Source organism: Canis lupus, chromosome 3 (assembly GCF_011100685.1).
Source record: "Canis lupus familiaris isolate Mischka breed German Shepherd chromosome 3, alternate assembly UU_Cfam_GSD_1.0, whole genome shotgun sequence".
In the NCBI taxonomy this organism is placed as follows: domain Eukaryota; kingdom Metazoa; phylum Chordata; class Mammalia; order Carnivora; family Canidae; genus Canis; species Canis lupus.
In genome coordinates this window covers 46353813-46367652 of record NC_049224.1, presented here as the reverse complement: position 1 = coordinate 46367652, position 13840 = coordinate 46353813, and the positions used below count along the sequence as shown (strand labels likewise).

General features: G+C 36.1%; 1 protein-coding gene across 11 annotated transcripts in view; it reads left to right on the top strand.

Moving 5' to 3' along the window:
* The window catches only part of MCTP2 (multiple C2 and transmembrane domain containing 2), a 245082-nt gene that overhangs the window by 202102 nt on the left and 29140 nt on the right, over positions 1 to 13840 (top strand). For all 11 annotated transcript variants that reach the window (XM_038532734.1, XM_038532731.1, XM_038532739.1 and 8 more), the window contains 2 exons: positions 5617 to 5739; positions 8458 to 8499. In XM_038532734.1, coding sequence (XP_038388662.1) covers positions 5617 to 5739; positions 8458 to 8499 — 165 coding nt within the window. The remainder of the gene's footprint in view (positions 1 to 5616; positions 5740 to 8457; positions 8500 to 13840) is intronic.

The window sequence follows — 13840 nt, the reverse complement described above, 5'->3', positions numbered from 1 at the left end:
CTCTCTGTCAAATAAATAAATAAAATCTTTAATAAAAGTAAAAAGGGAACATTTAACTTCATTGAACTCAACCTGCAAATTCTGTCTTACCTCCTGTGGGTGTCAGCTCTGATCCCAGATAAGACTACTTGGAGTCAGCTCCACATCTATGGCAGAGACTGCAGCAGAATTCACATACAGAATTTGGGCTTTTCCTTTGCTTGCTCTCTCCTTCCAGTGTACCTCTATACCGTCTCCTGGCCCTGATTATCCCCAACTTCTCTGTTTCATCCATTCAGAAAGATGGCGAATTTTTCTTCTGGGCTTAACCAACTGGTAATACCATTGTGACTGTAGCTGCTCTTGAGAAAAATATGCAAGAACATTACAGTGACACCATGCAGACCTGATTTCTTCTTCTAAGATTTGAACTCTCTTGCAAAGTTTAATGACCTTGGATCAGAATCTCAGGCCTACCTACCAACTATCAGGGTCTACCAATTATCATTGGTCTTTAAAAAAAAAAAAAAAAAAAACTGTTTTCAGGGTACTGATATTACTAATATCATTATTATTTTATACAAAGGTATTTATTATAAAATTAATTCTTCAAACAATCATGCATTGTTTTTTAATTTTTGTTTTAAAGTGAGCTCCACAACTAACATGGGGCTTGAACTCCAACTCTGAGATAAAAAGTCCCATGCTTTACCCCCTGAGCCAGCCAAGTACCCCTTAAAAATATTTCTAAAGGCACTAGTGTCTCACTCTGGAAGTTTTGAGTCCTTTGAATGTGATATTTAAATGTGGCTCAATTTTTGTTATAAAGCACTTTCTGGTGCTAATTACTTGGTAGAGATGAGTGTTATGGTAAATGAGGTGTTTATCTAGCACAACAGCCTTCTAATATTAATTGATGAACAACTAATCTTGTTAGATATATTTTATAAATAGCTTTATGATGAAGAAAATAAAAAATATGGTTTCCTAATTTTTTCCCAATAGTTTCCTATCAGACTTTTTTTTCACTTGAAGTTATATTTAGCAAAATTAAAAAAAAACAATAAAATTTTACTTATCTACTAGATAGACATTCAGAAATAGTAACCATTTAGAATATAGTTAAAACTCCTAATCCTAAAAGAACTTTAAGAATAAGGTAAGAGCGTGGGCACCTGGGTGTCTCAGTTGATTAAGCATCTGTCTTCAGCTCAGGTCATGATTCCAGGGTCCTGAGAGTGAGCCTCACATCAGGCTCCATGCAGGGAGCCTGTTTCTCTGTCACCTGCTCTCTCTGCTTGTGCTCTTTCCCTATCTCTCTCTGTCAAATAAATAAAATCTTAAAAAGAAAAAAAGGAGAGAGAAATAGGTAACAATTAGGAAAATCTCTAGCTTTATCTAGTGGAGAAATCACTACTATTTTCTCTGCTTTTCTCTATTCAGATTAAAGCAAAGCATGACATCAAAGAAACTTTTAAAAAGAAAAGTATAGGAAAATATAAATTTATATAAAACAATAAAGCTGGTAAAGCACATCAGCTTAACATCCTGGAGGAAATCAACAACATAATATTATGCATTGATTCAAAAAGCATTTTTAAAATTTTATGCTTATAAAAAAGAGTATAGAGATTTAGCACTAAAAGAACATAAGTAACACCAAGATTTGAAGGCAAAAAAAATTGTCATGACTTGCAGTTTATATGATTTTCCACATCAGATCTCCAAAAGGATAAGATTTGAAATCCCCTACAGCTTATAAAAGAGGTCAGAAATAATGTGAACAACATATAAAAATCAGTGCTCCTGTGCCCAGAAGTCACCAATGAAGTATATAACTTTAAAATATCCTCATTAATAATAGTATCAAAACTCAAATTTTAGAGAAAGATAATAATAAGCATATGCAAGATCAGTGTGATCAAAGGAAGAAAATATTTTGAGATACATAAAGGTCCTGAATATATGAGGAAATAAATAATCCTTAAGATTCTGAAAGTCAGTGTCAAGATATCAGTTCTCTCCAAATTAATACATACATTCAAGACTATCCCACTGAAAATTTTACCAAGAATTTTATGGAATGTTATAAATCGGTTCTATAATACATGTGAAAGAGTAAAAAGCAAAGAACTACCCAGGATAATTTTGAAGGTGAAATAATACAGACTTGCTCACTCAGATGTCATCTGTTTATTTAACTACAGTTAAAGATGTGGGCTTGGTAAAAATATTTTTCAATGCACAGGATTAGAGTGTTCATAAACAACAAACATACCCATGTGGGAATTTGATATGTAGCAGAAGTAGTGATGGAAACCGTGAACAAAATAGGTATTGGTACCACAATCTATTTGTAAAAGTTGGCTGTCTGTAAGGGAAAAGTTCAAATTGGGTGCTTGTTTCCAACTGTAAACCAAAAGAACACTTGAGACCAAAAAAAAAAAAAAAAAAGGGAACATACACATACATTTATTTTTGGGGAGAAAACTTGATGAAATAACTTTATCATCTCAGAGTAGAATATGATTCCTTAAATAGAACATTGAACATTGAAAGCACAAATTCTAAGGTTGAAGATGAGTATGTTTGACTACATTAAAAAGTAAAACCACTGTTTCATCCTATGTTTTCAATAAGAAGGTATAATGGAGGGCAGCCCAGGTGGATCAGCGTTTTAGTGCCACCTTCAGCCCAGGGCATGATCCTCGAGACCCAGGATCGAGTCCCACGTCTGGGTCCCTGAATGGAGTCTGCTCCTCCCTCTGCCTGTGTCTCTGCCTCTCTCTCTGTCCTCTCTGTGTTTCTCATGAATAAATAAAATCTTTTAAAAAAAGTATAATGGGTAAATTACTGAACATTCATTTGAATGGAGTGTTCAAAATGAATAAACTTTTTTGAAAAAGATTTAATTATTTATTTGAGAGAGAAAGAGCATGGGTAGGGAGGAGAGGCAGAGGAAGAAGGAGAAGCAGACTCCCTGCTGAGCAGGGAGCCTGCTGCCAGGATAGATCCCAGAACCCTGAAATCATGACCTGAGCCTAAGGCAGATGCTTAACCAACTGAGCCACCCAGGAGTCCCTAAAGTGAATATACTTGATTTAAATTTACACCATCAACAAATCTGTGGAACATATTATTGAATAAAAAAAAATAGAATGATGGGAAGATTTTGATGCTATTTATGTTTTTTTTCTAAAATAAACCTTAGATATCCTCAGATGGCAAGGATTCACATCCATTTTCAGACATGGTGGCCTCTGGGAATGGGAGGAATAGGTTGCAGGTAGTTGGTGAAAGTTGACAATGGGAAAAAAAAAAAAAAAAAAGTTGACAATGGGAACAAATGATCTGAAAGATTCTATTTTTAAAAAAGACTAATACATACATTGGAAAGAAAACTGACAACACATCGACAATTCTTAATGCATGCAGGTGCATGGGCATTTGTTAAATTAGTCTATAATTTTTTTCATTCTTGGAATATTTAGTGATATGACATGAAAATATTACCCTGGCAATAGAGAAGGAAAGAATGGAATGGTACCAAAATAATGGCACCAAAATACTCCTGATATCAGAACCTGAAATTAATATAAAAAGGAAACAACACCGATAAAAAATAAATTTATAAAAAAATAAAAAATAAAATAAAAAAATAAAAAGGAAACAATAGGACATGGATATCTATACAAAACATCATCAGTTAGCAAATAAAGTACAAAAGTACATTAAAAGACCATTAGAGTCCAGTGAAGGGGAGGGGAGGTTTCTTCCAGAAATACAAATTCACTTCAGTATTAGGAAATTATAAATACAATATACCATGTTGAGGTTCTAAAATGAGAAGTAAAAAACCCTCATTTCAGAAAATAGTGAAAGAACACTTAATCATTCACCCTCCTCCATTCCTGATTTTAAAAATAATAAGAATGAAATTTTGTTAAAATTGATGTTAGTGTTCTTATTTAAAAAGATTTTCCTTTTTCAAATATTTTCATAAAGGTTCATAAATATTTTTTAAATATTAAGAATTATGAATGCTGTATATAAACTTCCTAGTGTTGTAAGGTTTATTTGCACATTCTTAACATGAAATAATTTATATAGCTCAAACTAACACTTAATGTCATGCTTAATTGTAAAAAAGTGTTTTTGTACAATTCAGGAGTTAGACAATATCCTTCTCAACAGTTTTATTTAAAATTGTTCAATTAGTAGTAATGAAACTAAGTATGCATGTTAGAAAGTAAATCATAGATATTAGACAAGGAAAAACAGTTGTAGTTCTTTATTTATAGATTGTGTGACTATATTCTTAGAAACCCCCCAAGAGTGAAATGAAAGGCTATTTGAAACAGTAAAAAAAATCAGTAAAGTTACTAATTAAAAATAATATGTACAAATTATTAGCTTTTATTAATTATCTCCTTAAAATATATAATGGGAGAAATGATTAAATTTAAAATAGCAAAAATAAGCAGGAATAATATATAATATCTACAAAAATAGAACTTTAACAAGGCATAAAATGTTTTTAGTAATAGGTAAACAAGGAAAAGGAAGTTTCAGTATTTAAGATGCAATAATTTGCCTCTTCTGAGTTGAGGTAAGAGTGACTTTTTCAAGCACTTACGTGCCAACAGCTGATAATCACAAATTATCTTATTTCATCTTCTGGATCACTTGTGATTTAGAAAAGAAAGTGAGGCTCAAGTTTTGAAATAATTTTCCCATGATTTCACTCGTGCTTCATGTTGTAATTATTGTGGGTTGTTTTCTTATTTGTCCTAATTTGCTTGTTGCTTGGAGGCAGAGCCGTGTCTTCTTTGCATTCATGTCTCCCATGACCACTGTCACATAGATACTGGGCTTCAAACCCAAGCTCTGGCTTGTCATTCTCTAGGACAGGGTCACAAATCCAAAGGCCGATGGCAATTCAGCAGCAGGCAAAGCACAGACCTGCTTGAATGTAGGAAGTTCTAGCCCATCATTTCCTGGTGATGAAAAATTTGAAAATTTTAAGATTTAGATTTTTTTTTTAAGATTTAGATTTTTAAACATTTTCAGCCTATTTATTTATTTATGCTTTTATTTATTTATTCATGAGAGACACAAAGAGAAAGAGGCAGAGACATAGGCAGAGGGAGAAGCAGGCTCCATGCAGCAGGGAGCCCGATCCAGGACTCGATCCCAGGACCCCAGGATCACGCCCTGAGCTGAAGGCAGATGTTCATCCACTGAGCCACCCAGGTTTCCTCACTGGCAGCCAATTTAAAAAGTAATTACTCTCCACAGTTCCAGTAAACCTTACTGTTGGCAAAATTTGGTCTGTGGCTTGACTCTAAGACTTTGGATTAATAATACTACCTGACTAAATTCTGGTTAATCTTGGAGCAAAAAACTGAATACAGTTGATGGGATAATGGGATTTCCAGGTATGAAGCTACTGTGTTGTCTATTTCAGAGTGTGACTGGCCTATTCATTTCTAGATCTCCTTCATTCTATAATTGTTCCTAAAAGCTACTGTAAATAGAAGGTCCTGGGCTTAATTTCCTTAAGTCAAGGCAAAGGCTTTTAAGATTACTCCCATTCTGATTTTTCAAATAATCATTTTTGTCTTGTCTTTCCATCAGGTATTTGTAGTCACTGTCTGGAATTTTGAACTGTACATGATCCCCCTGGCATTGTTGCTACTCTTCATCTACAACTTCATCACACCCACAAAAGGGAAGGTTGGCAGCATCCAGGACAGCCAGGTGAGCAAAGATTCCAGTAATTGTGACTATTGATTAGAGAAACAGGTGGATAACAACAACAAACTACTACCACATCATGACCCAGCTCAACTAGGTGTGAGACTGGAGGAGCAACATTGCACATACATTTATGTTACAATGGGGGTCTTTTATTGGGTATAACCTGGAGTCCTTCTATGTTATGTTCCTGAGTTCTGGCCTACATTCTTAGCATGAGTAGAGCCCTCTGGTGTTTGGTCATCTTTACCATTCCAGCAGTATATTTTAATATGTGCCCATCTGGTTATCTGTAAGGTTCCTATGAATGGCATTCTCAACCACAAAAAAGCCTTTGGCATCTCCTTGAGCCCTTTCAGGGCACAGAAAGCATCGGAGAGGCTACCATAGCCTCCAGACAGCCTTTGCAGTGTTCACCTCTGGCCTGAAGCCTTCAGAGGCTTGCCAACTCCCAGGGAGATCAGAGAGTGGGCAGGCATGGGCACCTCAACTTTTGGGCTCCCAGGTCCTGAAAACCTAAAGCTTCCCATGGTACTGAAGGAAGTACCAAGAAGACATCTTCTAACATCTATTTATCATACTTCTTCTCTGACCCAGCATCCTATCTTTCATTTATCCCACCCAGAGGATCTTTTCCTGCTCTAGGTGAGCAGGAACTTGTATTCCTAGACTTGCTTTATGGCATTATCTTGGCATTCCAGATTTAAGAAACAAATTTTTAAAACAGAAATCTAAAATTTTGAGACTTGATAATAGACCTCCACATTGTTTTTTCAAGACTCAAGAGCTGACCATCTTCACCCATTTTTCTATACAGTGCGATTATTTTTAAGTGAAAAATATATATGAAATAATGGATATTAAAGGGATGATCTGATTTCTTTTGGGGTAAAAGGGAAGTAGAGAAAATGAGTTTTTGGCAGGGAGTGAAAACCTCAAACAAATTCAAACTTCTATTCTGTTTGATATTTGATTGTTTAATGCGGTAGGCATGGGCATATATCACTAATGCCTTAAAGACCTAAAGATGCTAGAATCAACTTTAAATAATTTTAAAGTACAGGATTGTATAGGGACTAAGTTTCACATAGATATGAATAGTGGGAAATTTTCACAACAAAACATCTTTAGGAAGAAATACTGTTAACTAATGTTTTACCTTTTTATGGTCAGATTTTGTTTTTCAGCTATATACATGATCTGTATGTTTATAGCATATATATGTGCATATGTGCAGATATATATACATACATACATATATATGTATGCTTAGTGTGCTTAGGTAAGCTCACGAATGGGATGTTAATATGCATATACATATTTATGCATACATAAGAACACTTAAGTGCATGTGCTTATAAATGTGTGTATAAAATCTTTTAAATTTACAGAACATTTTCAAATTTATTACTTATTTTAATATTGATAGCACCACCATGAAGGAGACAAGAATTACTATTTTTATTTTATGCTTGATGAAAGTAAGGTCCAGAAGGGCAAAGTGATTTGCCCAAGGTCATATAGTATAAAGTCCTTGAACAGTGTCCCAAGCTGAAGACTTTGCCCCAAGCTGGACTTCTAACTCCAATGTTTTTCCTCCCATCACATGTTTCTATTACATGTGTTTTTACCCAATTGCTTTCATGAAACATGTGTGCTGCCAACAGTGAATAGGTGAGTTCTCCAACATCAGTGGAGTGTCACAGAAAGTACTAACTGAAACTCATGGAATTCTGGGAGGTAATGGAGTACCAGTCCTGGAGAAATTGCTTGGTAACTGCTCAGTGATTTTATGGAGTATAGTAGAGTACTCTCTGGATACTTCAGAATTACTCTTTTTTTTTTTTTTTTTTTAAGAACATGCTATTGACAATTATGCTTACTACTGGCACAATGGCATCTTAACAGATGCCTGACCTTTGCAAGGTGGTTGAGCAGAAAGGTAAGCATTCAGGCTGTAAACAGACTCTGGTGTTCTAGTACCTAGCATGCTGTCTGAGCTAGTGAACCCCCTGTGTACCAACATGTGTTGGCTTTAAAATATTGCAGCAATATGATTAAAAGTTACCTGGTAAACATTCAAGATTTCTAAACCCATCCAAAAAATCCTATTCACAGCACCTGGTGTTTTGGCACCCCCAAACTAAAGCCAGGTGCCTGTTAGTGGCCATCAGAGCCTGAGGGTGCTTCACCTGCCCCCACCCAAATCCCCAAATCCCAGGGAAAACAATAATAACTCACAGAAACCTGTAACTTATTCTTGAGATTGATTATATTCAGACTAATGCATTTCCTACTGTCTAATGTTGCAGTAATGGCCCCAGAGGAAAAGAGCAGTCATTATAACAATGAGCCTAGCACAAACCGAGTATGGTGTTCTCAGCCTTAACATAGCAGTTGGCTCATTTGTCAGAATAAGAACAAACTGTTTACAGAAAGTACAGCCCAGCAATGCATTTTTAAAGCTGGATGCCTTCAAAGGGCACTCGCCTAATAGCTTTATTTATAGTTAAGTTTTATGTAGATTATACATATTGTTCATGGTCTTACCACAGTGTCCCTGAACTTTAAAAGCATTATTTTTTAAGAGGCTATCATGTACTTTAAAAACACTAGTATTGCCGTTATGTAGGAAAACGCAAAAAGTGTGTATGGATTTGATATGCATTTTGTCATTGCAGTGGATGTTATATTAACCAGTTGTGGTTTTTTTCCTTGCAGGAGAGCACAGACATAGAGGAAGAGGAGGTTGAAGATGACAAGGTAAGTGTGCTTAGGCAAGCTCATGAATGGGGATGTTGTTAATATTGTCAGAAGAGAGCATTTTTCTCGTTGAGTCAAACCATATATATATATTTTAGTACTATGGAGTGTCTGGTATAGTCACATTTTTGTATTTTATAAAAGATATCACTTTGTAGAAATCTTATTAAGGGAGGATTAAAAAGGGTAAAAGATAAGGAATTACTGGAATATGATAAAAAGTGTACCTACAGGAGGCCTGTCATTTGATGCGAGTGAAGATCGCAAAAGCCTGCCCCTTTGGTGTAGAAAAGGTAGATAAGAGGTAGTCTAGGAAGTCAAAAGTAAATCAGGTAAAATTGCTGTTCCTTTAGGTTCCCGTCTGCACTCTGTGGGGTGGTCACCCACTTCAGAGCCTGTCAGTTTCCCAGCTGTTGCTGGCAATGGTTTCAGCTATATGTCTGCGTACATCTGTCCTTTCTCTTCTCCTGGGATAATCTCTTCAAATCTGCTGCTTTTGTTGTCATTACGCTTTCAGACAAACCTTCTGGAATAAAATGAAACAAGTGAAAATGCCAAATGAGATGCTACCGGCTTAATGGACTTCCAGCCCCATAGAATCTGCCGGTGTATGGGGTTTGTGATGGCCATGCCTGGGAGGCTTGCAGGACTGGGGGGAAGGGCAAAACAGGGAATCATAAGAGTTAAGTATCCAATATAAAATACCCAGAAAATAGCCATGAATTAAAAAACACTGGCTCCATGACACAAACAGCCTTAAAATTAATTGGGTGAGCCAGATGGTTTTGGCCATTTGAAGCAAATTGGGTGAATTACAAAGTGAATCTTATTTGTTGTGCTAAAATGATCATTAATAGCAAAACAATAAAATAAAATATATTTTTTAAACAAAATTGACTCGTTTCAGAATAAGGTCGCACAGATGCAACTTTCTTCTGGATGAATCAATGTGAGTTGCTTCTGACTAACATTTAACTCCTTGAGCAGGAAAGATAAGCATAGCTAAGCTAACATGCATGATGATGGGATGTTTTACCAAAAGAAGCACAAGTATTAATGGAATTATTTTAAACCTTTTATGAGGCAAAATTCTAAATTTTATTTACCAAGGCTTGGAAGTGAGGGAGGTTTTCTTCTGTTTGGCTATGTCTGGTAAAACAAGCCCTCTGTAGAAGAGGGTGTCATCTGCCCTTCAGAGATCATTGTGACTGTGTGTCTTTGGCCCATCTGATAAAGGAGAGCATCCAACAAAAAGGAAATGAATGAACAAGTGGTATGTACTGGCAAGCAACAAATTCAGGCCATGGATCAGTGGTTGTCACAAGCCAACTTTCTAGTGGGGTGCCTCAAGGATTGTCTGGGGGGGTTGGGAGTCTGGAAGTAGAGCCAATTGGGCTATGTTTCAAGCCTTACTGGGCAAGGTTGACTGAGTTGGAACCATACCATTACATGGAGGAGCCTTGGAGCTCTTGTGTTTATGCAAGCATGGCCCTCCCTAAGGGTAGGTGTACCAAACCTGCTACACACAGGGCATTGGCATTAGGACATTCCCCATTTCCCTCAGGGCAATTCCGTTCTTGAAATACTTTGATTGTAGTATTTTCATAGAGCCTTTAACGGCCACAGCATGGCCGTATTTGTTTGCTTCCTCAATTTTATATGTCTATGAAATCATCCAAAGGAATAAATCTAAAATGAAATTTTGACTTTTATTTATATGTCTTTCTGCCTAACACAACCCATCTGCTGTTAGAGACTGGTGAACTTTGCAGTCCTTATCCATATCTTTTCAATCTCACATCTCCAGGAGATTTGTAAAGTATAGAGGGATTTTCAAGTTTAAGACTTCTGGAGCCCACATCATCCACATATATATTACAAGCCCATCATTTCTTCTCCACATAGAGCAGATGCCATGACTGAGATGCACTTGCCATAGACCAGCACATCCGGGCACTGGACCCTCCATAGTGTGCTCTATTGAAGAGCTTACCCACAGAACCTTTCTGGCTTCTGTTGCATGTTAGACATGACAGACCATGCCTCTGGGAACTGTAACACACCCAGTGAGTAATGAGCTGTTTACAAATGATAAACACACAGCCACTTCCTTCCAAACCAGAAGAAGAGAGGAAACTCCTTTCTATCCAAACTATCCATCTTGAAAGTGACACTCCTTAATTGCCAGCACCCCTTCCCACCAAATACAATCCCAGGCGACTGCAGAAGATGAAAGCATTTCGGGGCCCCACGGCACAGCTTCCTCGGGAGATGGACGTGTTCTGTATTCTGCCTGTCTCTGATGCACAGACCAGGACTCGGTCTGTGGTCTGTCATACTTTTATTGTCCTGAAGGGCGGTTGTTGTAAAATGACATCATTGTGGCCTCTTGTTCCTTCTCATTGTCCAAAGTCCATGGTGGTGACCTGTATGAAAAGGCAAATTGGAGTGCACAATTTTGTGTGTGTGTGTACTTTCAGATATAACATAGAATCTTCAGGTAACTACTATTTTGGCTTTTATGAAACTAACTGTACAAACCAAACTTTGAAGAGAGAGGAAATCTCTTTTTCTTATTCTTGATGGCCCACGCAAGAAATTGCTTGTTACAAGCGTAGTTTGCTGGGGAGCCCTGAATAAACAGATAATGGCCAAGTTCAGTCAACAGCAATCAGCTGACATTTCCTATTTGTATTAGATTCCAAATGTGGAATTCTTCTATATGGACCTTATTTGTACGGATGGATTACAATGAAAATTGCATTAATTTTCTGCACAGTAAAGGTCAGTAATTGAAGCATGAACCAAGAAACTATTGTGTAAAATGCTGTATCCCGTGCTTAGGAAAGGTCACGCAAAGCAATAATATCTTGTTTTCATTGCAGAAGGTATAAATACTTGCATTAGAGTTTCTTTTTCCAGCCCAACAAGTGCTTACATAGAATATTTCAGTATTTACTATTAACATCAGCAAGCAGAAATCATAAGGGCACATATTAAAAAAAAAGATCCTGTCTATTGCTATAATATAAAGAAACTGCTCTGTAAGGCCTGCATTGTGAATTGGTGTGTCTTTAACTCAGCTGTCAGAAATAGGACTTGAATGATCTGTTCTAGGATGATCAATGAGTGCACAGTTGTCTTACAGTGTTTGGGGGGAAAATTGCCCTTCTCTATCAGTTGTGGGTGAAAAACAGATATGGATGTTTTTCTTTGAGAAAATAAACATCTAATGCATTTTTGTGAATTAATTGTGGAGCATTTTATAATGAAAGGGTACAAATGAATATTATATCTCTGTGTTCTTTTCACAAATTAGGATGTCATCATTAAAAGTTAGTACATTTTAAACCAACAATTTCAGTTTAACATAGTTTCCATTCTCCAAATGGATTGTCCCCTGATCCCAGGCAGAACCTTCTTAGGGAGAGAGGCATGTGGCATATGTATTTAGAAGGAGTTTTTGCTGTAATATAATCTGCAGAGTCCTTTGAATGTACTAGACCCATGATGCGGCCCATGATGCCTCATTCCCTGTGTCTTCTTATTCCAGAGAGAGAAGATGATCTATAGTGTCCCAACCAGGGGAGACCTTCATGTTTGGAGGAAGTTTTCTTACAGTCTCATAGTGACAGTAGTTTGGTTTATGATTCCTTTGCACCATCTTAAGAATGCTCTCAAACACAGCAAATTGGTTTGATTAGTGATTTTTTAACCTATTAATGGAGCAGTGGTACTTTAAAATGATAAAGTGTGGTATTTTTAAGAAAATACAAAGTTGGACAATATCTTTGAAAGGTTAGCAATAGTTGAATATACACACACAGGGCATAGGCAATCTATATACAGGGCATATTTTAGAGGACATGTTTAAGGATAATTTTCAGAGAGAGAAAGTAAATGGTTGCTCTGATTTAACTCCTTTTAATTTGATTTAATGTTATTTTTAGTGATGAAGTGATTTAATTGCTATAATTTCTACCATGCCATCTTACTTTCAAGACTTTAATATTAAAATGGATTCTAGCCAACTCTTAATCATCAGTTTATGCATGTTTTGAATGAGAAGGGATTGGCTTCTCTATTTCATGCAGTCTTTTCTCTGACACATTGACTTGCTTAAATTTTTCTTTTAAATACAAGCCCCCATTCTTAAAAAAAAAATGTATTGGCTTCATTATCTTTTAAAGTCATCCAGAAATGTCATTAACCTGACCCTTTGAACCATTATTCATCCCACTAGTATCAGGCTCACTAATATTCCTAATACTTGTGTATTTTCTTTTTGATTTCTATGGTAAGGATTATACTTAGTGTGTTATTCCCAAATATTGTGAAATATTATATACCAGGCTATAAATTAGATGGATTATCTATCCTTCTATTAGTTTATGTACAGTCTAACAGGCAGAGGCTCTGGTTTTATGGACTATACTGTGTCTAGATATTTCTCATTGCCTAAAATGTTTATATCATGCTAATGTAGAATACTTTGGATATTGTATTTCTATTATCCACAGGTCATTGTTTTTCTGAGGATAGTAGCTGTTCTTCTTACCTTCTGTAATGAAATCCTCTCTGTTCCCTTGTGGTTTGCCCTAAATCCGGATTACCCAGTGAGTTTGCAATGTAATTGATAGGTAAAGACCCTTCTCTTTTCTCAAGGGAAAAGTAATAATTTAAAGTAAGTAATAAAGGAAGCAAAGATAATAATATAAAACAAGATTGCTTTGAGTATTAGCTAAATAATTCCATTTATAAAATAATTAATATTGGTGGAGGGTTTATTATTTGAAGACTATTTCTGTATACTTTAGCTCATCCAGTATTCAAGATAACCATTAAATTTGATATTATTTTCCCCATCTACAAATTAAGGGAAACTAACTAGATAGGATAGTAGCAAAACTCAAATCCAGTTCTAACCTAAATCAGATTTATTTTTCACCATGCCACCCTGTCCTGACGGAAACGTGCCATTAATTTATCTGTTCATTTTTCTGCATTGTATATTTGTGGAACATTTTATAATGAAAGGGACTGTTTTCTCCATCTCCAAGCCTCTGTAGGTAAAAAGATTAAAACTGTAAACATGATCCTCTAAGTAAATAATCAGAGTATAGCATAGTTGCTACTTTCATTAAAGTCTGTACACTAGGTTGGGCAGAGAAGAGGAAGTGTGTGTGTGTGAATCAGGAATGCTGACAGAGGTGATGTTGCTGCTGAATCTTAAGGTAATAAGAATTACTTGTTGCACTGCTTGACTGCACTAATGTTCTATCTCCTGCCCTTCTCACTCCCTACCTCAAAGAAAACTAAAAGACACACATAGAAACGTCAG